The sequence below is a fragment of the Eumetopias jubatus genome, unplaced genomic scaffold, assembly GCF_037043125.1.
Source record: "Eumetopias jubatus isolate StellerSeaLion01/CBP00866 unplaced genomic scaffold, mEumJub1_p1.0 scaffold_3, whole genome shotgun sequence".
In the NCBI taxonomy this organism is placed as follows: Eukaryota; Metazoa; Chordata; class Mammalia; order Carnivora; family Otariidae; genus Eumetopias; species Eumetopias jubatus.
This window is the reverse complement of record NW_028274809.1, coordinates 10,513,941-10,541,098: the sequence shown is the minus strand read 5'-3', so window position 1 is coordinate 10,541,098 and position 27,158 is coordinate 10,513,941. Positions and strand designations below refer to the sequence as shown.

Below are 27,158 nucleotides of genomic sequence, written 5' to 3'. Positions count from 1 at the left end.
GAGGAAACCCCAGACTTGCTCATTGCTCTCTTTGGTCCCATAAATCTTCGCATCTCCAGCATTTGGGTTTTACCCTGAATAATGTAAAGCTCCAATTAGAGGTTTATGCATTTGAGTTGAGAAATCCGTGACGTCATTTAGGCCACTCGGGCATAAGAAGGCTGAGAGGTGCTCACCTTTGTATTCCGCCAGGCACACGCACTCATAGCCGTTAACGAGGTCCCTGCAGGTGGCGGCGTTCAGGCAAGGGGCAGAGAGGCACTCGTTATATTCCTCCTCACAGTAGAGGCCGTGGTAACCTGAAGGGCAGAGAGAAAGGCCTGTGGTCAAATGGGTTCCATTTAAACGCACGCCGGACAGCTTACAAGAAAGGTGGCGGGGTCGGCATGGGAAGAGCGGGACAGACAGACGGGATTTCAGGAGTTGGGTCCCCTGGGGTATAATTGAAATGTGGCTTTCTGGGAAGGCTAGGAAGAATGCATTCTCATCACCTTTCTTCAGGATCCCAAGTATAAAAGGAATGATCCCATTTATCCACCAGATGGTCTCATTACTACATTAGTAGTGACCCGGAGACCGGGGTCACGGAGTGCATCGGCTGTGGCCACAGGAGACAGGGATGATCCCAGTGGGGTGACAGCATGGAAGCAACAGCTCCTTTCAAAGATGTGGACCACTCCTCCTCCAATCAGAAAGCCATATCTAGCAACTAAAGAGAATTTTATTAAAAGAGAAAGGGATCCATTATTTCCTTTGCTCTTCAGGTCAAGAAGAAAGTCAGCTAAAAAGGCTTCACTGAAATTCCTGATAAAATGTGGGGTAATTCTTTTTAATTTAAAATTGTGATTTGCTTGGGGCATCTGGGTGGCTCAGTTGGTTGAACACCTGATTTCAGCTCAGGTCATGATCTCAGGATCCTGGGATCGAGCCTCGCAATGGGCTCTGTGCTCCACGGGGCATCTGCTTGTCCCTCTCTCTCTGCTCACTCTCTCAAATACATAAATAAAATCTTTAAAAACATAAAAGAACTATTATCTCAATTACAATATTTTAAATTGTACTTTAAAATTCTAGTTGTTAAAAATAAAATAAGAGCAATGAAGAAAAAGAAACCAACAGCTTCCCAACAAAGATGGCTTTTACTCCGTTTGCAACACAGGTGTTTATTCTAAAGGACAAGAAGACAACATTCTTTGAGATTCACTCATGAATGTTATACTGTTTTTAACTTTCAAAAACATGCGTCAGTGCCAATTTGCAGTGAAACCAAGCCATTTTTTTTTTCTGGCCCTGTCCAAACAATGAGAAACACGTGAGTGCTTTCAAAAATCACCCTGCCTGTGTCAGTTCTGAATTCAGATAAGCAGAAAAAATAAACCCTTGCTCAAATGAGAACTAGAACTACTAGTTTTTTTTTTTCCAGCTTTCCAACTCATAGCCAACCCTCAAACTCAGAAAGTTCCATTAGTACATGCTAATGTGTCGAACTGTTTTCTTTCTCGTGCCTATCGCAAAAGTAGGTTAAGCTCCTATCTGCAGTATTAACAGAGTACTTTTTTCAAGTTTGTTGCCATTTCAGTTGTTTCTGAACTGCTTTCCAAAATTAGACAGTGATAATGGCCCCTCTGAGGAGACCTTGACCTACCGGAGACAAACAAGCCATGGTTTTCAATTCTTCCATCTTACCCTACTTTTTGTAATTTTAGGGAAATATTTTTTATTTCCCTTCATCAGTATTTTGATCATCTAGATGAGAGTTTCTCAACTGACAGCAATTTTGCCCCCAGAATTTGGCAATGTTTGGAGACACTTTTGGTTGTCACAACTAGGGTGGAGGGGAAGGAGCCTGCCACTGGTATCTAGCATCAGGATGCTACTAAACATCCTGGGAGGCATGGGCCAGCCCTCCATGACCACTCCCCCCCAAAAAAAGACCCAGCTAAAATGCTAACAGAGTCAGATGGAGAACCCTGCTCTAGTTTAAGGATCAGCAAACTCTGGCTCACAGGCCAAATCCATCCCAGTCTGGTTTTGTAAATAAAGTTTTATTGAGACACAGTCACACTCATCCATTTATGTATTGTCTATGGCCGTGTTCCCACTACAACAGCAGCCTGAGTAGTTGCAACAGAGACCATATGGCCCGTGAAGCCCAAAATCCTTACTAGCTGGCCTCTTAGAGAACAAGTTTGCTGACTCCCGATCTGGGTTCAACAGAAAATCTTTCTTTTTATGAGTTTTGGACATTAACTCTTTATCAAATAGATGGCTTGCAAGCATTTTCTCCCATTCCATAGTTGGCTTTCATTAAGCAATTTATTTATTGCTTCCTCTGCTGTGTTGTTTTTTAGTTTTAGCCCCACTTGTCTATTTTTGCTTTTGTTGTCTGTGCTTTTGTTGTCATATCCAATAAATCATTGCCAAGACCAATATTATGAAGATTTTCCCCCTATGTTTTCTTCTAGGAGTGTTACAGTTTCAGGTCTTACATTTAAGTCTTTAATCCATTTTGAGTTGTTTTTTGTGGAAGGTGTAAGAGAATACAAGTAGCCAAGAGGTTAGAAGATGCTCAACACCACCAATCAGCAAGGAAATGCAAATCAAGACCACGATGAGATATCACATCACACCTGTTAGAACAGACATTATAAACACACAGACACACACACACACACACACACACACACACACACACACACACACAGAGAGAAAACAGTAAGTGTTGGCAAGGATATGGAGAAATGGGAACCCTTGTACACTGCTGGTGGAAATGTGAAATGGTGCAAGCGCTAGGGAAAACAATACAGAGAATCCCCCCAAAATTAAAAATAGAACTATTATATGAATTATAATGGCATTTGTGGGATTTATCCAAAATAATGGAAAACAGGATCTCGAAGAGGTATTTGCATCCCCATATTCATTGCAGCATTATTCACAATAGCCAAGAGGTAGAGTCAACCAAAATGTCAATCAGCGGATGAATGGATAAAGAAAATGCAGTTTATACATATGATGGAATATTATTTAGCCCTTAAAAAAGGAAAGAAATCTTGTCATATGCTATAACATGGATGAACCTTGAGACTATAAGCTAAGTGAAATAAGCCAGTCACAGAAGGACAAATATTTCATGATTCCAGTTATATGAGGCATCTGAAGTAGTGAAACTCACAGAAGGAGAGTAGAATGGTGGCTGTCAGGGGCTTGGGGGTAGGGGAAAATGGAGAGTTGCTGTCAATGGATATAGAGTTCCAGTTTTGCAAAATGAAAATGTTCTAGAGATCTGCTGCATGACAATGTGCATATCATTAATAAAACTGTACTGTACCCTTAAAAATTTGTAAACAGGGTAGATTTCATGTTATGTGATTTTTCTCACAATTAAAATTTTTTTCATATATTACCTACATAACAAGTTCATTGTCTTTCGGCTTCTCAGTGTGGAGCAACAATCGCAAGGAACATCTTTCCAACTGTATTTGCTCTCCTAACAGATCTTTTAAAAATCAGTTGGAAGAACAACAGATAACCCTACAAGCACCTTTGACCTCGCAATTGGGGTGTTATTTACACGGACAAAAATCAAAAGCAAATTTCATGAAATCATTTGTCATTGTTTTCATTCTTTACAAACTGTATCATTCTCTTCTTCCACGAGTAACATGAAAAGCAAATAAGGAAGTTATTTTACAGAGATAATTAAGCTGGTGATGTTTTTCTTCCTTGGGGGAAAAGAAAAAGATAAAGGTTTCATATTCTGAAACTGTTTCTTCAGGGATGGTAACATTTCAACATCTTTATGGAAATGTCAAGGCACTCCTTACACTGGGTACCAAAGAACCTAAATTGGACTCTTTGAATAAAAAGGCATTCCTTCCAAAAGAGAAGGCTTCTGTGAAAATGAGGCTGCCACCCCCTGCTAGTAATTAATTCGGGCAAACAAATTAGCTCAGGGCAGTATGCCCAGGGTCTAGGAAAATTAGGCTAGTCCACAGAACTTTTTTAAATAAAACAAAAGATCAGAAGGGTGAGATCAGAGTGGCCCTTTCCAGGGCACCGATCTTCATCACCACCACTCCCATCTTTGCATGACTTGCTCCTGAATATTCGACTCCAATATTCCTTAAATTGACAGAACACAGTGATCAACTGGACGTAAGGAGTGAGAGTGGTCAAGATGGCCACCATGTTTAGGCCGAGTGAATGGATGATGTCGCCATTAACACAACCAAAGGAATATCAGGTTTTTCAGAAAGTTGACCAGTTGGATTTTGTTTAACTTAGGGCTCACTTAGGGAGGTCCGGGTGGCAGCTAGAAAAATAGACTTAAATAGTGTAGAAACAGCATCTTGGGAATTTGTGGCCCTGAAGTGGTGCTGAAGTTTCATCAAAGAAAAACTTTGGAGAAGAAAAAAGAAGGGATCGAGATCAGATCAACATGGATAGGCAGGTGGCGAAGAAACCAGATCAGGACCCTGGCTAGGGATAAGGCAAAGGAGAGGAGGAAAGGCCAAGGAGAGCAATGTCATGGGAGCCAGGGGAGGGAAGGAAATCAAGGAGGGCTGCTCAAAGGCTCTAAAGACTGAAAAATGACAGCTGGGTTAGAAGATTAGAAAGTCACTGGAGGGGCGCCTGGGCGGCTCAGTCGGTTAAGCGTCTGCCTTTGGCTCAGGTCATGATCTCAGGGTCCTGGGATCGAGCTCTGAATCAGGCTCTGCGCTCAGTGGAGAGTCTGCTTGTCCCTCTGCCCCTCCTCTGCTTGGGCGCTCTCTCTCAAATAAGTGAATAAAATCTTTATTAAAAAATCATAACTCTAAATGGGAGGTAAACTGCCCTTTAGAGGTTGTTTTGAAAGTTGGGGGGAGGGGAGGGATTGCTTTTCACACTGATTGGAGGATTCGACTGGAATTTAGTGGGTAGAGGCCAGAGATATTAACCATCTTGTAATGTCTAGGATACCCCTGCACAACCAAGGATGCCCTAGCATCCCTCATGACTTCTGTCTGTCCCATCAGAAATTCATGGAAGTGAAAACCCTGTTTGTAACCTTTCAGGCCTAGAACCTAATAGCTTTACATGTACATTTGCATTTATAGTTTTTAAGATATGCTGAGTTTTCCTGGAATGTAACTACTGGGTAAATCAAGAGAAGATTGTACCATGAGTTGTTCACCACTTTGGAAAATCACTTCACAAGAGCAATAGCTCTTGAAGAGCTTAAATCACCAACAAAGCACACCAGTATCAGTAAACAAAACAAAACAAGGCAAAAATCCCTGCTTCAGATAATTTTCTGACAACACTAGCTAAAGCTTCTCCCACCAGTTACTCATCATAACACTTAGTTGATTTCATGGCAACACTTATAACTGTCTGAAATCATATTTCAGCTTCTATTCTTGATTATTATTTCTCTTCCTCCACTAGAATATTAGCTTGAGGCTATGATTGCAGTATTCACAGCTGTACCCACTGTGCCTGGCACAGAAAAGATGCTCAAAATAGCTGTTGAATCAGCACCCAAACTGCCACTGATTAAGCCAACACACATTTAAGATGTGCCTACGATGTGCCAGGAGCTTCCAGGTACCGTGGGTACAAAGCTAAACAGCAGGTCTCTACCTGCAAGAAGCTTACAATCTAATAGCATGTTAGTGCCATTGCTTTATATCAGCCCCTTCACATGTGCTAACTGGTTTAATCCTCCTGACAACCCAGAATGATGGGCATGACTAGTCCCAACATGTAGGTGAGGAATTAAGAGTCAAAGAAATAAAGAAACTTGCCCAAGGACACACAATCAACCCTGTGTTCTTCCTAGTTTCCCAAGAATGTCCCCAGAATGCATTACCTAGTGTACCAATCTGCTAGGGCCACCAAAACCAAACACCACAGCCTGGGGGCGTTGAATGACAGAAATTTATTTTCTCACAGTTCTGGAAGCTGGAAATCCTAGATCAAGTTGTCAGAAGATTTGGTTTCTCTCCTTAGCTTGTGGATGGCCACCTTCTCCCTGTGTCTTCTTTCCATGTGGCCGGCCTTGTCTCTGTAGGCACATCTCCCTGGTGTCTCAGACAGTTATGGAAAACCAGTTATATTGGTTTATAGCCCCATCCTTAGGACCTCATTGAACCTTAATTACCTCTTTGAAGGCACTATCTCTAAATACAGTTGCACGGGGGTGGGGGTGGGGGGCACAGTTAGGCCTTCAACATATGAATTTGGGAGAGACAAAATTCAGTTATAACACCCAAAATCAGGGTTTCTCGACCACGACGGTCTTGACATTTCGCATCAGAGCTTTGAGTTTTCATTCTTCATGGTTGGGAGCTGTCCGGTACATTGTAGGATGTTGAGCAGAATCCCTGGCCTCTACCCACTAGATTCCAGCAACCCACCTCTCCCCAGTTGTGACAACCAAAAAGGTCTCCAGACATTGCCATATGGCCCCTGGAGAACATAAACCCCCTTTGAGAACCAACGTCCTAGATCCTTTTTATAACATGAGAACAACTTGAGGAGATTTGAGAATGTGTAGGTTTGAATTTTTCACTGTGAAGAGAGTAAATTCATTGAGAAAAAGGATTTGGGGGGCAGAACTGAGGGGTCCATCTGTGACTATGGGTTTAATATAATACCAGCCCCTGGGTGACTTCCTCCAGCCATAGAGAATACGGACGCTCAGTTCATCTGGGGCTACCCAGATTCAAATACCAAATGAATGGAATAAAGAGACGAGAGAAGAGTAGGAGGTGTAGGCTTCAGTTATGGACTGAGTAAGTCACAGGGGTGAGAGGTACAGCACAGGGAATATAGTCAGTGATACTATAATAGGGTTATATGGTGACCAATGATAGCTATATTTGTGGTGAGCACAGCATAATATATAGACTTGTCAAATCACTATGTTGTACCCCTGAAATTAATGTAACATTGCATGTTAATTACATCTCAATAAAAATAAATAAGTAATGAGAGAGATAGATTAGATAGGTAGGTAGGTAGGTAGGTGGGTGGGTAGATAGATGGAAAGGAGCCCCACCTGGTAATTTTTCGAGCTACTGAGAACCCTGTTGAATGTTCTGCCATTGGGTTGGAACTCCTCTGTGTCCTCCTGTGAAGACCAAGGTCCTATACTATTGACTGACTTAGCAAAGGCACAGTGAGGCAAGATTCTACTCCCCGGGGTCTGACCTGTTCTAGAATACAACAGCCACCTCCAGGTTTTATTCTGTCCATTGAAAGGCAAGGCTTTCTGCTGCCTTTTCTTTTTCTGCTCTCTCAACATTGTCCCAAGACAACATCACTTAAATATTCATCCTAACAGAAGAGAGGCTCTGGCCCCACACTGTGTCTAATCAACAGCTCTTTTCTCCCCTTGCCCATCACAGCTCACTCTGAAAAATCCCGAACTGGGGGCTCTAGTTGTAACCAGATGGCATCCACACTCTGTATAACAAATTGAGGCAACTCCCCCATGGATACCAACCCTGCTGGGCTACCTGTGCTCCCCGCTGCCTCAGAAAAAGCAAAGAGCTCCTCCAAAAACCAATGGTGATGTGTTCAGAACACCAGGGAGGCCACACTGCTCACTGCACTGCTCACTCAGTGCAGGCGAAATTCAAGGTGAGAGCGAACTTGAAGTGTCTGCGGTTTTGTTTGGGTTTTTTTTTTGTTTTACTTTAAGGTCAGACTGAAGTGAGTGGGGTAGAAGGGGAGTGGTTCCTTTAAGGGCATGTTGCAACTCAGAGGATGTTTCCTCTCATTTCACATTGAATGATAAAATGTGGAAGCCCAAGATCCCCTGATTCAAGTCTAGACCACTTCCTGAGAGTCAAATCTTCCAAACATTCTCTCATGGTAGTTAAAAATGTGGGCAAAAAGGAAAACAATCCTATTGCATTAATATGATCGTCTGTGAGCTTTCAAATTCTCACTAAACTCACTGATCGCCAGAGAGTCCCTTCGGCACCACGGAGTGATGGGCAATGTAATCATTTTACTGTGCTGAGAGCTTGGTTTCAGGGGGAGTGTGTGCATGTGCACTATATCACTCTCTGCTGATACGATCACAATAGGAATCTTTTTAAGAACAGGAAAAAATATAGGTATGAATCCCTGCTCACATTAATCTTATCGGATGTTCCAATGTTCTGTTCTAAATAGATGTGCTGATGTTCGCATCTGTACAGACTTCCATGGAGGAATTACATTCCTGTCACACACACACACACACACACACACACACACACACACACGGAAAATGTCTGTAAACGGGAGGAAGCTGTGTAAGGAGACGGAGCCTCGCTGGCGTGTGGAACACAGTGGCTGCTGGTACGGCTTCTTTCTTTATTCCCTAATTTCTCATCCTTTCAGTGTTGGAGGCACCTGAGCCAGGGAGAAAATAGATGCGAGAAGGCCCAAATCAATCAATGTTTCCACGGCTGTGGTTCTTATAAACATTAAATTGGAAGGACCATACGTAGAGGCTGAATTAGTTTTAGACTCTCCAGCCTCCCTATTATATATACGCTGCTGAGCCATCTGCAGATTTGCATGTCCCTCCCTGGGCTTCCAAGAAAGATGGATAATGGAAAGCCGGCTATAAGTCATATCCTAACAGTTCATGCAGTGAGTTTGTCTTCCCATCCCTGCAGGCTGCCAGTGCCTCTCCCAGGCATTTGGTGAAGGCTGGCCATGTTCCGGGTCTCCTGTTTGCCTCTTTGGTTGATTCATTCTTTAATGCAACCTACAGCTATTAAGTGCCTCCCATGTGCTAGGCACGGTGTGAAAATAGATGTAACACCTCTACTAGGGGCATTTAAAGGAGACAGGCACCGAACAATCATCCAAATAAATGTGAAACCATAACTGGCTGAGTGTGAGCTGGCGGGAGGGGGGCATCTGGAGTGCCAGGGGGAAGGAGAAGCGGGAGAACTGGCCGTAGCTGAGCCCCAGGGAGGCTGCCCTCAGGAAGGGACAGAGAGCTGAGAGGTGGGTCGTGTGAGGGTAGCAACACACAGTGGGAGGCGCACCGGGAAGTTCAAGGCAGGAGAGGCAGGGTGTGCAGAAGTCCCACGGTGGGGGGGCCAGCCTGCTATGGCTCCTTCCAGAGATAGGCTGAGGTCTACGGAAGAGCAGAGGGCAGAGAACAAACAGGCAGGCAGCCACCAGACCAGGTGATACCTTCAACAGAGTGGGGGACAGGGCGTGAAAACTCAGGTGCGCCTCTCAGAAAGATCACTCTGTTGGCGAATGGGGGCAAGACCCGCAAGAATCCATGTGGGGAAATCAGTGAAGAGGTATGGCAGTCATCCCAGGGAAAACACGGCCGGGATCAGAGTGGAGGGTGGCGGCAGGGCCAGCTAGAGAGGAAATGTCAAGAGCCATTTAAAAAGGAAAACAGCAATACTTGTAAGAAGTGGGATGTGGAGGGTGAGAAAGGGCGAGGACGAAGGTGAGTCCCAGCCTCCTGGCTTGTCTTAGCCAGAGATGCTGCTGACATTTACTGAACCTCCTTCCAGCGGCCAGTTTCCGTTCTAGGCACTTGCCAATACAACAGAATCCCATTCACATGGTGGGGCTGGAGCAGGGGATGGGAATGGAAAGCCGGTAAAACCACTTTCTAGAAGTAGATCTTAATCAAACAAAGGGAATTAAGAGTTTCTCCCAGGGAAACGGAAGCAATATGAAGAAAAAACATCAGCTCATTTTAACGATCATCAGCGGAATTCTGACCATATTGACCAGGACTGAGCTAGGTAGGTACTGGGGGGGATCTATTGCATGGTAGCTAAAAAAGAAAGGTTTGGGGTCAGAAGATGCAAGAAGCTGGGGGAGGGAGGAAGCAGAAAGAGAAGGAGGAAGTGGAAGAGAGAGTGGAAGAGGGAGGAAGACAGGGACCCAGAATATCAAGGGGGAAACGGGGGGGGGGGGGGGGCGGGGAGAGACACAGAGAAAGAACTCCTTAAAAGGCAGAGAGAAAGAGAAACTGGTGGAGACGGGATGGTTGTGGGTCCCCTGTGGAGCCACACCGCCACCTGCTGTAACCACTGAGGGACCTAACGCGGGCACTGCTTTCAAGAGTCACCGAGACAGTGGGGCGCCGGAGGGGGGAGTGATTTGAACATTTGAGTGAAGGGATTCTCGCCTCTCAAGTTATCTTTTATTCTAATAAAATGGATTTGACACCACTTTCCTTCCACGAACCTCTTTTTGCAACCCAGTGTTAAGTGTTTACAGGTGGGGAGCTCGGGGCCATCCAGGGGTCACTGGCTCAACTGCTTTCACGTGACATCTTCCATCCAGGTAACTCAGGGGCGCCTGTGGCAACAGAAGCCACTCAGTCGTTATAAAAGGAGGGCCCCTGCCCCAGCCCCAGGAGGACGCGCACTTGACGTTTCACCTGAAGTGGCAACACCATCCAGCACCATGCCTGGCATATGATACCTACCGAATACCTACCAACAATGGCATGTGTCCCCCAGGTCAGCTGACCACCGCGCAAACCGGATTTTAAAAGACAACGAAGGTACTGGAATTCTGAAAGAGGTGCCCGCCTCAAATATGCCACAAAGGCACTAAAGCACCACAACCCTGAAGGGCACCTGCATCCTGAGCAAAGCCCACTTCCTGGAAAAACAAGAACGGTAACAGCTCTGCAATTCCACAACCCGTAGAGCCCAGATTTCCCAGTCAGATGCTCAAATACCTGGATTTTTCTAATATGAAACAGAGTCTGTTTATATTTGGCTTTTTAAAAACCTATCCCTTCGCCTTCCCTCAGCCCCATGCCCTGAAACTCTCCTCTGCACTGGATCCGGCTTCCTGCCAGGCAGTAATACCTTGACCTTCGGCCCAAACTTTGACCCCAAATTCTGTATTTTCTCTTTAACAACGGGTCCGTTCTCTTCCCCCCCTCCTTAGTACACAGGTTGGTGAATATAGAAGATGCTCAGTCACAGTGAGTGAACTGAATTTGCTAGGAGGATGGAATCACAGTGCAAAATAACCTTTGCATAAATATTTGCAGCAAGAGTTCTTTTCTTAGCAAATGTCTGATTTGGACAAATAATAAAAATGCCTGGGAGTAGGTCTCCCAAAATTGACAGTTTTTGTCAGGCAGAGAAATCAAAGGATTCTTTTTTATATTTATATTTTAAGTGTGCATATTCAAATTTTCTAATTTCCCACACTGAAAATGTGTATATATTGTGTAACACAAAAAGAAAAATATCACAGATGCTTTTATAGGTATTTTACTTGTATTGTCACAACTCCAAATCACGTTGCTGATTACCAAGGGAAATAATACCCATGCTCTGTGCCTACAGTTGTTTGGGCAAAAGGATAACTGGTAGCATTAAGAAAAGGCTGACTTTATTACGGGTAATTTTTAGGTGGAGGGGTGTATGGAGGGAAAAGATCCAGTCTTATTAGAAGAGAAGACTTTTTAAGACACGAGGAAAAACCATCACAATAAGGTGCACTGCCAATAAATGAAACTCTTTTTTAAAGGAGCATTGCGTCTTTTAACAAGTAAAAAAAGAAAACCTTTGGAGATGTTAAAAATTCTGAAACATCTCTAGGTTTATGAATAGAGTGTAAATCATCATTAATTCACAGGCAAAGGAAAAAAGTGCCTTAAATATACGGTAGAAAAGCAAACCACCACTGTCCTGAGTTCCATCCTTACAAATAGTTAGCATTCTCCTCCAAACACACATTTCAGGACAAATGAAAGAATATATTGTAGATGACACAGCTGGATCGTGACGATGCTCAAGAACTCAACAGTGAGCCTGCCTAGATAGCAGCAACTGCAAACTAACGCTTGAACCTGTCCATCATCCTGCGGATTTTTCTATGTTGTCTAAGTGTTTCTAGAAGTCTTCTCTTGGATTTGCCTTCGGAACTAGGTCACAAACTAGTCACATGAAAAAATCAACGTCTTCATAATTTTTTAGCTTTGTCTTTATGTCCTTTTTTTCATGATGCTTTTGGCCACTAGAGGGTGGATTCTACCTATGATCTACACCAGCTGAAAGAAGAAAAAAACGTTACTCAGGAGTTTAACAAAGGAGGAGCAACTTAAAGAAATGTTTTACAAAAGGGAAATGCATGCACAAGGGGATGCAAATATGTAAAGAAGAAATATCATCTCCTTTACTAATAAAGCTTAATATTCATATATTTCTTTGCAGCTTACAAACTTGCCAGTATGCCCTCTAAACATATGGTAGCTACGGTTAAAATTAGCCTTTATAAAGTAGCCCGTTTTTCTTACTAACTCCCTATAGAAGGTAATTTTTTAAATACAAATTCTTCTGACACTATGATTAAAGCACTAAGATCCAAGATTAAATGTAATGACAAAATAATATTTTACAACTTTGATTTTAAAGATCATTGTGGTGCGTGTTTCCTTATAAACAACAAATAAAATGTTTTTTTTTTCTGTTTTTTGGTTTTGGGGTTTTTTTTAAAGATTTTATTTATTTAGAGAGAGAGAGAACACCAGTGGGGGAGGCAGAGGGAGAGGGAGAAGCAGACTCTCCACCGAGCAGGGAGCCCGACACGGGGCTCGATCCCAGGACCCCGGAATCATGACCTGAGCCAAAGGCTTAACTGACTGAGCCACCCAGGCGCCCCATAAATAAAATGTTTTAATGAAATATTCCTATGACCTCATCTGACTAGCACTAGTTCATAAATACACGTAAAAATGGTGTGGTTTATTCTTGAGATGAGGAGAATGATGAAGAGATTTGGAAAAGAAAAGGTAGGCTCAAAGCCCTCACATTCTAGAGGTTGTTCAGTATGGAATGCACCCAGGCCGACACAGGACCCCGCACGGGCAATAGGGAAGTGTTGGGGGGAAATCAAAGATTAAGGTCTTCTGACAGTACTTTGGAGAGAAAATGAATCTTAGATGATCATTTTCATGCAAGTATGTTAATGAACAAAGAAGAATTTCTAAAGGTGAAAAGTACAGGAAAGTTTTTTAAATGCTTCATTCCTTTTAATTTATTTCACAAATTGCTTAAATTTGATTTTAATTTACTTAATTATCACCAAATATTCTTTGGAGGTGTTTGCCCTCGAAAGGGCTTGTGTCTGTTCATCACACTATACCAGTGGTTCTTGCCATGCGGTCCTAAGATCAACAGCATCAGCATCACCTGGAAACTCGAAAAATGCAAGGTCTCAGGCCCCAACCAAGACCTACTCACTCAGAAACTCTGTGGGTGGAGCCCAGAACTCTGATTTCATAAGCCCTTTATGTGATTCTAATGCACAGTGAAGTCTGAGAGCCACTAAGCTTTACAAAGCACACACCTCGCACAACTTCTGATTCTCAGAAGGGCAGGAAGCGGTAGGAGTTATCTATGACAGGTGCCAGATAAGGCACGATAATATTTTTTAATATCTGTGGCTTCCCCTCATCCTATCAAAAAACCCACCACAAAGCGTATGGTCAGAACATGTACCAGTCACAGCCATATAAATAAACCAACAGTGAAATGTGGTCAGATGACCTACCAACCATAGACGCATGGTTCCCTGATTTGCTCAAGGGAAGAAAACAATTCAAAGGAATTCCAAACTGACAGCAAATGCCAAATTTGGCGTTGGGGGGAAGCTAAAATGAGGGAAGGTGATAAGGGTATAGAAGTGGGCAAACATTTATTTCTCCCTGTAGGACTTGGAGTCATATATACCTAATCAGAATGTGGAGAAACAAGTCTAAATTTAGATTATTGAGTGCAGTTTTTCCCCACATCTCTGACCCAGCTTCCTAAACCCATAGAAAGAACATTTTCGATAAGAGAATACCATCAGAAAATGGTAGACAGAGCTCATAGAAACAGAGAGTAGAAGGGTAGTTTCCTGGGGCTAAGGAGATGGGGGTCAAAGGGTACAAACTTCCAGTTATAAGATTAACAAGTTCTGGGGATCTAATGTACAGCATGGTGATTAATTAATAATGCTGTATTACATATTTGAAAATTGCTAGGAAAGTTGATCTCGAATGTTCTTACCACAAAAAAGAACTGGTAATTCAGTGACATGATGATGTAAACTATGCTATGGTGGTAATCGCTTTGCAATATATAAGTGTATCAAATAAACACATTGTACATCCTAAATTTACACAACATTATATGTCAATTATATTTCACTAAGTCTGGGGAAAATTTTTTTGATTAAAAAGAAAAGCAAAAATGGCAGACAATCTACAATAATAATTTTTACAACCAAAACTTGAGAAACATGATCTAAGTTATGCTGTTTCCGATGATAAAAGGGGGTCTCATGGATACATAGTTTAGTACCAAAGTAGATGTGTGATGGAAAACAAAACACTGTGATCAAGACTATTCCAGAAAATTCTGGTGCATGGAATCCACAATGCAGATGTAGATTTTTCTCCAGGTATATTTGCGTTCCCTCTCCTATCACTGAGGACATTCAAAGGCACAATACAAAGCAATCCTCAAGCCTCCCTCTTAGTCACTGTCATTCTCAAGTAAATATGCTGAATCCTTAAGACTGTTAAACACCAAGGAAATTTCTCATAGTCATTCATAAACATTTTTAGAAGCACACACTTCCCACTTGGCCACCATCCCTACAGGCTGTACATTCATAAGGGCTGAAGCTGACACTTACAGTTATGATTTCAGCTGAAGAACTTCATGGAGATATCTCTTTGTGGTTTTGATTTGCATTTCCCTGATGATCAGTGATGTTGAGCATCTTTTCATGTGTCTGTTGGCCATCTGTATGTCTTCTTTGAAAAAGTGTCTATTCATGTCTTCTGTCCATTTTTTAATTGGATTATTCATTTTGGGGTGTTGAGTTTTCTAAGTTCTTTGTACATTTTGGATACTAACCCTTTATCAGATATGTCATTTGCTAATATCTTTTCCCTTCCAATAGGTTACTTTCTAGTTTTGTTGATTGTTTCTTTCTGTGCAGAAGCTTTATTTTGATAAAGTCCCAATAGCTTATTTTTGCTTTTGTTTCCCTTGCCTCTGGAGACATAGTTAGAAAGAAATTGCTATGGCCGATGTCAAAGACGTTACTGCCTGTGTTCTTTTCTGGGATTTTTATGGTTTCATGTCTCACATTAAGGTCTTTAATCCATTTTGAATTTATCTTTGTGTATGGTGTAAGAAAGTGGTCCAGCTTCATTCTTTTGTATGTTTTCACAGCACCATTTTTTTGAAGAGACTGTCTTTTTCCCTTTGCATATTCTTTTATTACAGTGAGATACCACCTCACACCAGTCAGAATGGCTAAAATTAACAAGTCAGGAAACGACAGATGTTGGCGAGGATGCAGAGAAAGGGGAACCCTCCTGCACTGTTGGTGGGAATGCAAACTGGTGCAGCCACTCTGGAAAAGAATATGGAGGGTCCTCAAAAAGTTAAAAATAGAACTACTGTACGACCCAGCAATTGCACTACTAAGTATTTACCCAAATAATGCAAAGATACTAACTCAAAGGGATACATGCACCCTGATGTTGATAGCATTACCCATACTAGCCAAATTATGGCAACAGCCCAAGTGTCCATCAACTGATGAATGGACAAAGAAGATGTGGTGTATATATATATACACAATGGAATATTATTCAGCCATAAAAAAGAATGAAATCTTGCCATTTGCAATGACACGGATGGAGCTAGAGAGTATTATGCTAGGTAAAATATGTCAGTCAGAGAAAGACTAATACCATACGATTTCACTCATATGTGGAATTTAAGAAACAGAAAAAGGAGCAAAGGGAAAAAAGAGAGAGAAAAGCAAACCAAGAAACAGACTCTTAACTATAGAGGACAAACTGATGGTTGCCAATGGGGAGATGGGGGGAGGGATGGGTGAAATAGGTGATGGGGATTAAGGAGGACACTTGTTGTCACGAGCACCAGGTGATGTGGGGAAGTGTTGAATCACTATACGGTACACCTGAAGCTAATATTACACTGTATGTTAACTAACTGGAATTTAAATCAAAACTTTTAAAAAATATGTAATGGCTACAGTTTTATATATTATCCCTTGCACTTTCTCACATTAGAAATTCAAAATGAGAAACAGACACACATAAAATAGTTATTAATTAAGGGGGGGAAAAAGAACTTTGTGGAGAAAAGGAACCACCAGAACTGTACCTTGAGGCAACTGGATTATAAATTTCTAAATGCAAATCAACTGGAATCAGAACTCAATTATTTGAGTCAATCCTGAGTTCTGTTCCTATGGCTTCTACTAAGTGATCATTAAGATGCCTAAATATAGGGCACTTACTCATTTAAGAGGTTACGGAAGCAGTGAAAAATCAGAAGTATAGATCCTAGTAGAGTATGAATATAAATAATCAAAAGTAGAAAATAAAATTTCCTTGACATAAAGCAAAGACCAGCTCCATCTATAGACTCGTGAAGAAATTCTGAAATAAGGAAAGCAATTGTCTTGCAAACACTCCTTATCCCTTGGGTAGGCAAGTTCACTGGGACCTCAAACCATCATACCTGCACGCTGCATTTATTTTTCAACTATCCTCCTCAAATCTGCTTTATAAATATATGAAAGTCATTCACATTCCTCACATATGTAGGTTTAAGATTATGGTAGATTACAAAAAAAAAATGGCCACAGATTCTCTGTAGCTCCTCCCACTGGAAGAAGGAGTCTATGGACTTGACCTATGATATGCCCCTGCCAGTGAGACATTGGCAAACACAACAGAAGAAGAAGCTTTAAAGAGCGTTTATGCATTGGGCCTGTCCTCTCTTGCTGCTTTTGCAACCCAGCTGCCATGTGAACGAGCCCAGACTGGTCTGCTGAATGAGCAACATGTCGCCCAGAGGCCCCCATCATTCCAGCCATGCGCCAGACACGTGCGTGAGCACGGACTGCCCATATGCCCCGGATGCCTTCGAGGCCATTCCTTTTCATCTGGCTCTGGGAATGTCCCTGAAATGTTCTTTCCTCTTCACAGTTGGCTTTTGTTTTTTCGTTCTTTGCCTGGAGAGAGCTTGGATGTCCTACCCCTTCCCACGGAGTGGCTCGGGGGCAGTGGTCTGTCGTCACTGTCCGTAGTGGAGGCACAGCTAGGCCCCAGAACCTCAGGGCTGGGGCCCCTGTGACAATGTGCTGTTGTAGGGGACGGTCTGAGATATAGGGTGACCGACGGCAGCCTGCATCCCGAGTCCCAAATAGACAACCCCAAAGGAGACTTGCTTGCATGTTCTACTTTTTTTCCCCTGGCCTTTTAGCTTCACTGCGCTTTTAAATTCTTTATTGATTTGGATTTGTCTAAAAACCTGTGGACAATGCCCTGCATTTGTTCCGTTGGTTTTCTATCACCGTCATTAATTTTCAATTTAAGGGCACATGATGGAAGCTGCTGCTTATGTTGAGTGCTTTTACAAAATTGCTCCCATTTTAATGAAGATTCTGAGCCCCTAGGTGTGCCTGCAGCAGAGTGATACATGACCTCTTTTTTTATTCCAGCACATTGTCAACTCAAAAGCACTTACCGATTTTGTGGAGAAGCCTGTCCTCTCCCGTGTCATCAGCTGCTTCCTTATGCAATACCACAGTGCTCCATCTAAAATCCCATGTGGCTTTAGAGGAGTTGCCTGGAGAGATCGTTAGCTGTTTGGACTGAAGTCTTAATGATATGTTGATGGTGATCCGGATCATGTTTCATTTTTTTCAATACCAGATGGTTTCTGATGCTACAGATCAGAGCGAATGTCCGAGGTTTAATTCATTAGTAAAAGTATGTCTTTAGATGGGATAAGCCCAACTGAAAGGAAGTGTGGACTAAGGAATGTGTACTGCCTTGTGGTCTGGACTTTCAGATTGCAGTGGTAAGAAAAAAGGTTGTATGTCTTCTAGGCATTGGGGCCCCGAGGAGTGAGAAGCACCACCCCTCAAGAGAGAGACCACTTCAGCTGAAGGGTGACACATCTGTCTTGTGGCCATGTCTGTATTTCTCATCTGAGTCACAGGAGAGCAGTCTATTTAAGCAGGTGTAAGCAGCACGCACCAGATGAGATGCGGTCCTAAGTTTCAGTCCCAGGTAGCCCCCAGCAACAATTTTGAAGGAGCTGAATCTGTGGTGTAATAAAAGTGGAAGGGGTCCCCCTCCCCACGAGCAGCTCAATCTCTTTGCAAGTCAGAATTGCGTTTCTCTGTGCTGGGAAGGAAGGAACCAGGGGCCACTCACTGGACCACAACCAAGGCCGCTTTTCAAGCCTCGTCTCAGGAGCTGTGCTGAGACAAGAGGAGTCTAGAAGCTTCTTCTTGTGATTGGCTCAAACATATGTGAGTGCCCAGGTTCCCACATAACTGGGGGGAGGGGGGCACAAGTAGGCTTCTGCTGAGAGTCTACCTATTGGTCAAGAACTTCAGTGCTAGGCAAACCCAGTTAAATTTGGGGCTCTGTCACCGCCGCCTCCTACTGTTCATACTCTCACTGCCTCAACTTCTTCATCCAAGAATTAAAAAAATGGGAATACTACAACCTGGGGTTAAGTAAGAGAGAATTTTGTCAAGTGACTGGCACAGAGTCCGGACATAGGCAGTTCTTATAGATGCGAGCTACTTAGGCAAAGCTGCCTGGATGAAGAGCATTACCTGGATATATACAAGGTCCTGATGAACCCCAATTTAATGTGTTCTTCTGAGGTAGCTATTAAGACAACTACTGCTTAGGAAATCTGGTTAAAATATTTCATTTTTCAGTCTTTTACTTATCACTAGTGAGTCAAAGCCACAGTTTGAACCCATTTCCTGTTTATTCTGAAATAACAGAGGCTCTGGATCCCAAATGCCTGGGGTTCAATCCTGGCTTCATCCTTAACTAGCTCTGTAGTCTTGGGCTCAGAAACGGCAACAACCATGGTCCCCCTACTTAAGGACTGTGGCGATCCGAGGACCCATTGCACTTAAAAGAGCTCCACCCAGCACCAGGCTCTTAAATATTTATCCCTGAAGCCACCAAGAGCCCAGGCAGCAAGCAATCACTTAATCCTGTAAGAAGGTGGACCTGTACCCACTACGGCCATGAAGACGGATCCCACCTCCACTCCAACTCTAGCCTTGAACCTCATATGAAAAGAATCGGGGCACAGATTTAATTATTCCTCACTGATCTTCCCCAGGGAAAAGCAGAGCTGACATCTGCACAACTGCTTCATGTTTTATAGATTTCAAAGCGCAAGACCACATGCATCATCTCATTTGAGCTTTATGGTTCATCCCCATTTCGTAGAAGAGGAAACTAAGGCTGCCAGAGGCCAACCGCACAGCTGCTCAGTGACAAAGCAGAGACTTGAGTTGGGCTCTGCTCAACTCTCAGCCAGACCCCTTTCCCTCACAGCTGGGAAGAGAGGCAAGGATGATGACTTTGAGTTCTCAATTCCAGATGCCCAGACTCTCAGCAAAGCTGAAAAACACTAGCGATCGTAATTAAGTCCCCACCACAAAACAAAGTAAGAGTCAAGGGCTTAGTTGTAAAAGAGTTTCAAATATGTCCCCATCTGACCTTCACAGCCATGAACTTCATGAGAAGTTCCTGCAATTATGTGATGGCAGTGTCTCACATAGAGCCATCCTCAGAAATGCACAGCGTAGTGAAGCAAGCTATTATCAGCTGCCATCCCTGGCCTGCATTCAGGTAAGGGGATGTCAAATGCTTTCTTCTGTCTTCACAGATGATTTCTAAAACCTACGGCGAGCAGGTAAACGTAAACCTCCATTCCTTTTCAACAATAGTTCAGCCACGAATGAGCTCTCAACCACTTGAATTTTAAGCGGAGTGGTGGGAGAAGAAGGAACAGAGATCCTCCGTAATTAAAGGCCGGTTCATCAACACTTTCAAACATGCGGATTAGCCATTTAAAGCGAGGTTAAAAAGCAGGCTCGTGAATAGATTTTAACATCAAGACTCTCATAAAAACTCCATATGCTCCACCAGCAAGTGCCCTTCCCTCATTACTGGTGTCCTTTCTCCCCTTCTATCAACCCCTCGGGTCACCAGCCTAAAGAAGGCAGATATCACTAATTCTCCCCGAATGCCCCCCAAATTAGAATAAAAACAAAATGGTGATGAAGTATGGCCATGGCAGCAGGTATGGACACCACTGGGGCAGACTCCTCTGCGTCCCGTGCTGTGGGAGGCTTAAGGCTCCTTCTGCACATTCTCCTATTTCTCTGAGTTTCCCAAGTTAAAGCTGGAGAGGTACCTTCGGCTCCATTCTGACCCTATTCCCTGCATTCAGCTGACAACTCTGATGATTCCACCTGTCGGTTAGATTTTAGGTCCAACCTTTCATTCCCACTGCCATAGGTTCAAGCCCTCACTGCCAGCTGCCTGAGCTTCCCGACTCCTCTGCTGTTTTACCTTCTCTTCTTGACTGTAATTCGATCGATCTGTAATATCTAATTCTACCAGGATAATCTTTCTTCCCCATTCTTCCTAGAATCACTCATTCTTCCTAGAAATCTCCCAATTCTATCAGAACAATCTTTCCAAAACACAGATCAGGGGAGCCTGGGTGGCTTAGCGGGTTAAGCGCCTGCCTTTGGCTCAGGTCATGATCCCAGGGTCCTGGGATCGAGCCCCACATTGGGCTCCCTGCTCAGCCGGAAGCCTGCTTCTCCCTCTCCAACTCCCTCTGCTTGTGTTCCCCCTCTCTCTGTGTCTCTCTCTGTCAAATAAATAAATAATATCTTTAAAAAAAAATAAATAAAACACAGATCAGTTCCCATACAATGCAAAATGTCCCCAAGTCTTCATTTTGCAAACTCAGCATCTAGAGTCTCCCCAGCGTGCCCCAGTGAGCATTTCAGCCTTACCATTCATTACGGCACGCAGGGCAACTTACTCTGCAGCCAACTGCATCTACTGTTCTCTGGACCTCCCTTCTCCTCCCCCTCCCACCCTCACCCAGGACTTTTGTTCCATAGCGTCCTTCCCCCGTGTATAAATCCACAATATTTCCCTGTCCAGCTCATTGGAAATTCTGACTGGGCTGTTGTTAATACAAAACTTCAATTGATTGAACTTTCAATATTTTGAGTATTTCAATCAGTTAAGTCCAGTCAATGCTCTCCAACTAAAGGCTACCAGGGATACACCTAGAGTTGAACAAGTCGGGTTTATCACTCACTGCAGCAAGGGAGATCACACATCATGGGAACCAGGAGGTGTCTCTGTAAAAGGGGGTTAGACGCTACTTACAGGATTTGAACTCCAGCTGGATGATCTGGGCATGATTCACTCTAGAGTGGGGGGTCAGAAAGCAGAAGCAGCTCTATGCTTTAGTATCTCAAAAAATCTTATCTATAGCAAGGGCAAGCTAGCTCAAGGTCAAAGCTGTAACTGGTAAAGAAGCAGCTGGCCCTCAATTTATTTGTGAGGGAGGGGGAAGTGTGGCCTTGTGTCGGTTGCATGGTGACCTTGGTTTTGTCTGTACTTAGAATTATGAAATGGTCTTGTTTGTCTCACTATCATGGCCTAGGAGTGACCATGTCTGGTGTCAGTTTCTGTGGGATTGTTTATGTCCCTGTGTCCAACAGGAGCTAACAGCTGTTAGCTAGGTAGACAGGACTCTATTTGGGATCCCCATGGTGAGGACAGATATCATATTTTGCAATATAAAAAAAATAAGGGCATGGTAATAGAGTTGGGATGTGGGAAAAGACAATATATTGTATACAATCTATAATTCTTAGGGATACTGCGCCATGTAGATCAGGAACCCCTTAGAGCTTGTTAAACATAAGAATTGTCTCCATCTTAGTGAACCTAGTAAAGAAAGTTTTCTGGTTCATAAAAGATGAAAGCTGTCCACTGTACATATCCAAGAATCTAAATGCAATTAAGCATTCATTAGCAAGCTAAATGGCTTCGTATCTTGTAGGTGTAGCTTTTTTCTTTTTGGCTGTTGAATTGCTACTGAAATCCAAAGCAGTAAGTTTTATCTTAGATTGTGTTTCCAGAAGACATTATCAGAGTGCTGATATTGCCAAGTCTGAGTTTGAAGGCAGCAATGATGGCTACCTTTCCGGCCTCAGAGACCAGAGGTGCAGCCCGCACGTAGGGCGTATGTAAAAAGTATCTGAAATTCCTATAGCTTCCTTTAAAACGATGTTCTTCGGAAAAAGTCTAGATTTTTTTTCTTTTATAGCCTGGAGGATCTAAATGAGTTACTGACCCTCTGGTGGAGAAGAATCAGCAGAGACACATGATTGGCAACTTGCCCCAGGTCTCACTGGTGACAACCAATGAGCATCTAAGGTTATTCACAAAGACAAAACCTGGTATTTGTATAGCCATGTAAAAATCCTCTGATGTCTTATATTTTAAATCCTTTAAATAGGAACTTAAGGCACATTCTATAATGGTGTGGTTAATTCAATTCAACAAACAAGGTCAGAGTAATGATTCAATTGCGTTAGGCAGGGGCCAAGACCAGTGAACTCAGGCAAACCATCTCCAACCAGGGATTCCTTCCAGTATTGGTCATCATCCAAACGACACCTGCAGATGCTACTGTTGTACTGAGAGCGCATGAAACACCATGGCTTCCACCAGCAAGCATGCCCCCTCCACCCCCGGCAAGTTCCTCGCACTTTGGCACTCCACCCTACAATGCTTACAAGGCTCCAAATTCTCACTTTCTCTAGTCTTGGGGAGATTTCAATTTGCCATTTCTTTTTTGGCATATTTGTAGCCTATCACTTAACACTGTCACTGAAAGATAATATTTCAGTGATTACTCAGTGCTGACATTTTATTATTTAATATTAAAATCCCATCAGAAATCCCTAGCCTGATAAGCTAAAAATGAGGTTTGAAAATAAAGCACCTGGCAAATCTGATTTGTAGTCATCCAAATGGCATTTTGTCTGATGGGAACTAATTATCAACCTGACATGATTTCAATCTGCTGTCATTTTAAGAAATGGGATTGGTTTGCTCTCTGTAAAGATGATCAGGCTTGCCACTCTTCAACCAGACACCCAATTTCACCTATTCTTGTGAGATTCTTCTATTATGCAAACTAGTGGTAAAGCAATTACATGCTCCAAAAGATTAAGACTAAAAATTTCATATTCAGAGAATTGTCATTTTCACCTCTTAAAATGTAAATTCTTCCCAGATGTTAAGATACCTTTTTTATTTCACACAATGTTACCTAATGATCTGAGGAAGCAACCCCTCTGAAAGCAATTTTATCTCCCAAATTCGATTAGAGAACTCTGACAGAACTCCAAGGCTCTGTCCGGGGGAGAGACCACCTAATAAATGAAGGAATCATGGGAGGGAATACATGTTTCTTCAGGCTTTTTAAGGCTACTTAGTGACTGGACATTTGACTATTACCAAGCTAAATGCTCCAGTGGGCCAGGACTGAAGTTTGAGTAGAGACCAGCTGGAGGAGAAAGTAGTATTTAAACAAGAGATACTTTACCCTTCTACAGCTTAAGAAGAAATGCTGGGGGGCACCTAGGTGGCTCAGGTGGTTAAGCGGCTGCCTTTGGCTCAGGTCATGATCCCAGAGTCCTGGGATCAAGTCCCACATCGGGGCGGGGGGGGGGGGGGGTCCCTGCTCAGCAGGGAGTCTGCTTTTCCGTCTCCCTCTACCCCTCCTCCTACTGGTGCTCTCTCTCTGCCTCTCAAATAAATAAAATCTTAAAAAAAGGAAGGAAGGAAGGACGAAAGAAAGGAAGGATGGAAGAAAGAAAAAAGAAAGAAAGAAAGAGAGAGAGAGAGAGAGAGAGAGAGAGAAAGAAAGAAAGAAAGAAAGAAAGAAAGAAAGAAAGAAAGAAAGAAAGAAAGAAAGAAAGAAAGAAAGAAAGAAAGAAAAGAAAGAAAGAAAAGAGATGCTGGACTGTCCGTGGATGGAAAGAAAGGGCAATAGCTCTTACTACTCCATGCCTGGAAACGTGCCACATGCCACATTTAACGTCTCACACACAGCAGACCACGGTCAGCAACTTGTCCCAGTCTAGGCTGTGACACCAACTACCGCTGAATTGACAAGTATCTAAGATGTTCTTCATAAAAATATAAAAACTGAGGTCCAGAGAAGTCCTGTAAGTTTCCTATGGTGTTAGTCAACGGGATGGGATCTCACAGGTCGGTTCTCACCTCCCAGTGTGCAAAGAAAGAGTAGGAGACACATTTTCTATGTAGGACCCATGTAAGCCTGCTCTTACCTGTTGATAAACTCATAGTATTAAGCAACATTTTCATAATAGTCAGCCACACAAAGTAACATTTACCTTTAAATAACTACATTCCATTTAAAGTTTTAAAAATAAGCCAACTAATTAGAAAGAAAAAGTATGATTAAGAAAGAAAATCTGAGGAGAAAACAGAGCTCCCTTCTGGTCTTATGATATTTGATTTTTCCTTGGGTGGGCCTTCACTGATGGAAGCAGCACTCTCAGGAGTCTTGTATCCAAGTAGGGAGGAAGTTCCTGACAGAACCATTTTGCCTCCGATGGCTGCCGGGGGGCTGGGGGATGATGCCACACGTATGACACGCAGAGCTCTGGGAGCCACGCACTCATGAGTCATGACATGGGTGAGACTGTGTTCTCCCCAGCACCACTGCAGCTTGCTTCATTTGCAGACACAGTGGTCTTCGTGTTCCACATTCCCAACAGGCAAGGGTACCGCCCTGCGCTGCCTCCGCCTCAGCATGCCCAGCTCCATGGCACCCACACTGCCCCACGCATGGTGGAAAACTGGGCTTCCAGGGGGGAAGCCATTCCCATTTGCACCGTGGCTCTGACAGGAGAGGATGGGGGGTAAGCACAGGAAAGTATCTCATGGCAGACGGAGAGGTGGAGAAACTTCTTCACCTCAAGGTTTAATGGGAAACCCAAAAATGTTACTGTGAGCGTTAATTTCATGTGCTAACTTGGCTAAGCCACAGCACCCAGATATGTTGTCCAACGCTAGTCTAGATGTTGCTGTGAAGGTATTTTTTAGATGAGATTCATTTTTAAAGCAGTAGGCTTTGAGCAAAGTGATTATCCTCCAAAATGTGGGTAGGCCTCATCCAATCAGTTGAAGGCCTAAGAGCAAAGAGTGAGGTTTCTTAAGAAGGAATTCAGTCTCAAAACTGTAACAAGGAAACCCTGCCTGAGTTTCCAGCCTGCCATCTTGCACTATAGATTGAGAACTTGCCCATTCTCACAATTACATGAGCCAATTCCTTAAAATCAATCTCTTCCAATATTTCTCTCTTCATATAGATATATATATCTTTTTTTTAGATTTTATTTATTTATTTAAGAGAGAGCGAGAGCATGGGCAGGGGAAGGGCAGAAGGAGAGGCACAAGCAGACTCTGTGCTGAGCACAGAGCCTGACATGGGGCTCAATCTCACAACCCTGAAATCATGACCTGAGCTGAAATCAAGAGTCAGATGCTTAACTGACTGAGCCACCCAGGCTCCCCTCCATATATATATATAAAACCAGAAAATTAAGAGTCTCCATGAAAAGGTTTTTCAATACCCCTCAGTGCTTAGCTGGATTTCCTACTAATTCCTTCATTGAATCATGAGTATGAGATGTGCCCCTTGAAAGTTCTAGGACCACGGCACCTGGGTTGGCACCTGCATTCAGCCCCCTCCTGGGTGTATGGCTGCAGGCACATGACTAAAGCAAGAATGACACAATTCATCAATGTGGCTCGGCAATATCTAGCTTGCAGGGAGGGCACCGTAAGGACCAGAGATGTGAAGCACCCACCTCAAAACCTAGAAAGATTCATGCTCGCTAAATGGTGGTCTGGGGTTATTATGGTTACACAAAGGTTACTAATAAAATACACTTCCTCCTACCCCCAATGGGGAGAAAGACAATTAATATAATGTTTTAAAGACCAGGCAAGTGATATTGAGGGTGACTGTGGAATTCAGAGGGAGGAAAGTGTGTTGGGCCCAGAAGGAGAAGCCTGCAGGTGAAACGGGGTGACAGGGGAGCAGGCACCCAGGTGGAAGGCATTGCACGAGCAGACCTGGGACTCCAGCAAAACCAGGGAACTGGCCTCCGTGCGGACGGGTCAGGCACACATGTGAGGAGTCGCACTTCAATGCATTCTGAAAGGCTAGTTCGTGCAAGGAAGGAGAGACAGAGGCAGAAGAGAAGCGACCAGAAAGAGTCACCCATGTGTGTTCTTTTCAGGACCACACAGGTAGGTTGCACCGGCACAAATTTTGACTAGAAATCACTGTGACTTCTGAGTCTCAAAATTTACACAATAAAAAAATCAGTACAATGCAGAAGACCTTTGGAAAATAAATGATGGAACTTCTGAACATTTGCAGAGGGCGTCATAGGTCCGATAACACATACAGTGCACAGAGTAAGAATTTTAATAGATGAGAAAATTCTAAATGGATTACGTCTTGCTTTTTATGCCCATTAAAAAAGAAAAACATACTCCATTAACCTAAGAACATGGTATTAAAAGATATACAATCCAGTAAAAGCTGGGGAATGACCTCTAGTAAATCGTTAAAAAATAATTAAGCTGTTCGGAGATTAAGCCTGTTTTTAATTTTCTTATTTTGCTTACTTGTATTTTTCTTATTTTGTCATAATGACTGTGACCTGCTCACAGAGAGGGGAAAGGGTGTTTTTAAAACCCTGCCAAGAGTAAGTCTAAAGAGAAAGGATGTCATGAATGAGTGGGCTGCATGCCTATGGACAAGCGAACGCATTTGGGGAGCCAACATCTGCCCAGATGCAAAACAAAAGGTCAAAGTCTGAGACTGAAGAGAGCAAGGATTTGCATTCCATGACTGTACCAACCTGGGTCACAGAGGCATTTATAGCTGGTGCCCATGCTGTGGCAGGTGCCGTGCGCGCAGGGGCTGAGCGCGCAGAAGTCCACGAGCTGGGCGCACGCTGGCCCCGTGAAGCCCGCGCTGCAGCTGCAGCTGAAATGCACGCCGTCCACGTGGCAGGTCCCGTTGTTCTGGCATGGGGACGAGGCACAGGGGTCCACCTTTTCCTCGCAGGCAGCGCCGAAGTATCCTGCCAGAAAACACAGACAGGGGGACGGGTAAAAAATAAATTAAACCGTGTTCACACATCATAGC

At 43.3% G+C, this 27,158-nt stretch overlaps 1 protein-coding gene across 1 annotated transcript in view; it reads right to left on the bottom strand.

Moving 5' to 3' along the window:
• DNER (delta/notch like EGF repeat containing) overlaps positions 1 to 27,158 on the bottom strand; it is a 295,345-nt gene that overhangs the window by 35,250 nt on the left and 232,937 nt on the right. Inside the window, exons 8-9 of the mRNA XM_028105280.1 lie at positions 26,869 to 27,093; positions 177 to 299 (exon numbers count right to left, since the gene is read on the bottom strand). Of these exons, the coding sequence (XP_027961081.1) occupies positions 177 to 299; positions 26,869 to 27,093 (348 nt within the window). The remainder of the gene's footprint in view (positions 1 to 176; positions 300 to 26,868; positions 27,094 to 27,158) is intronic.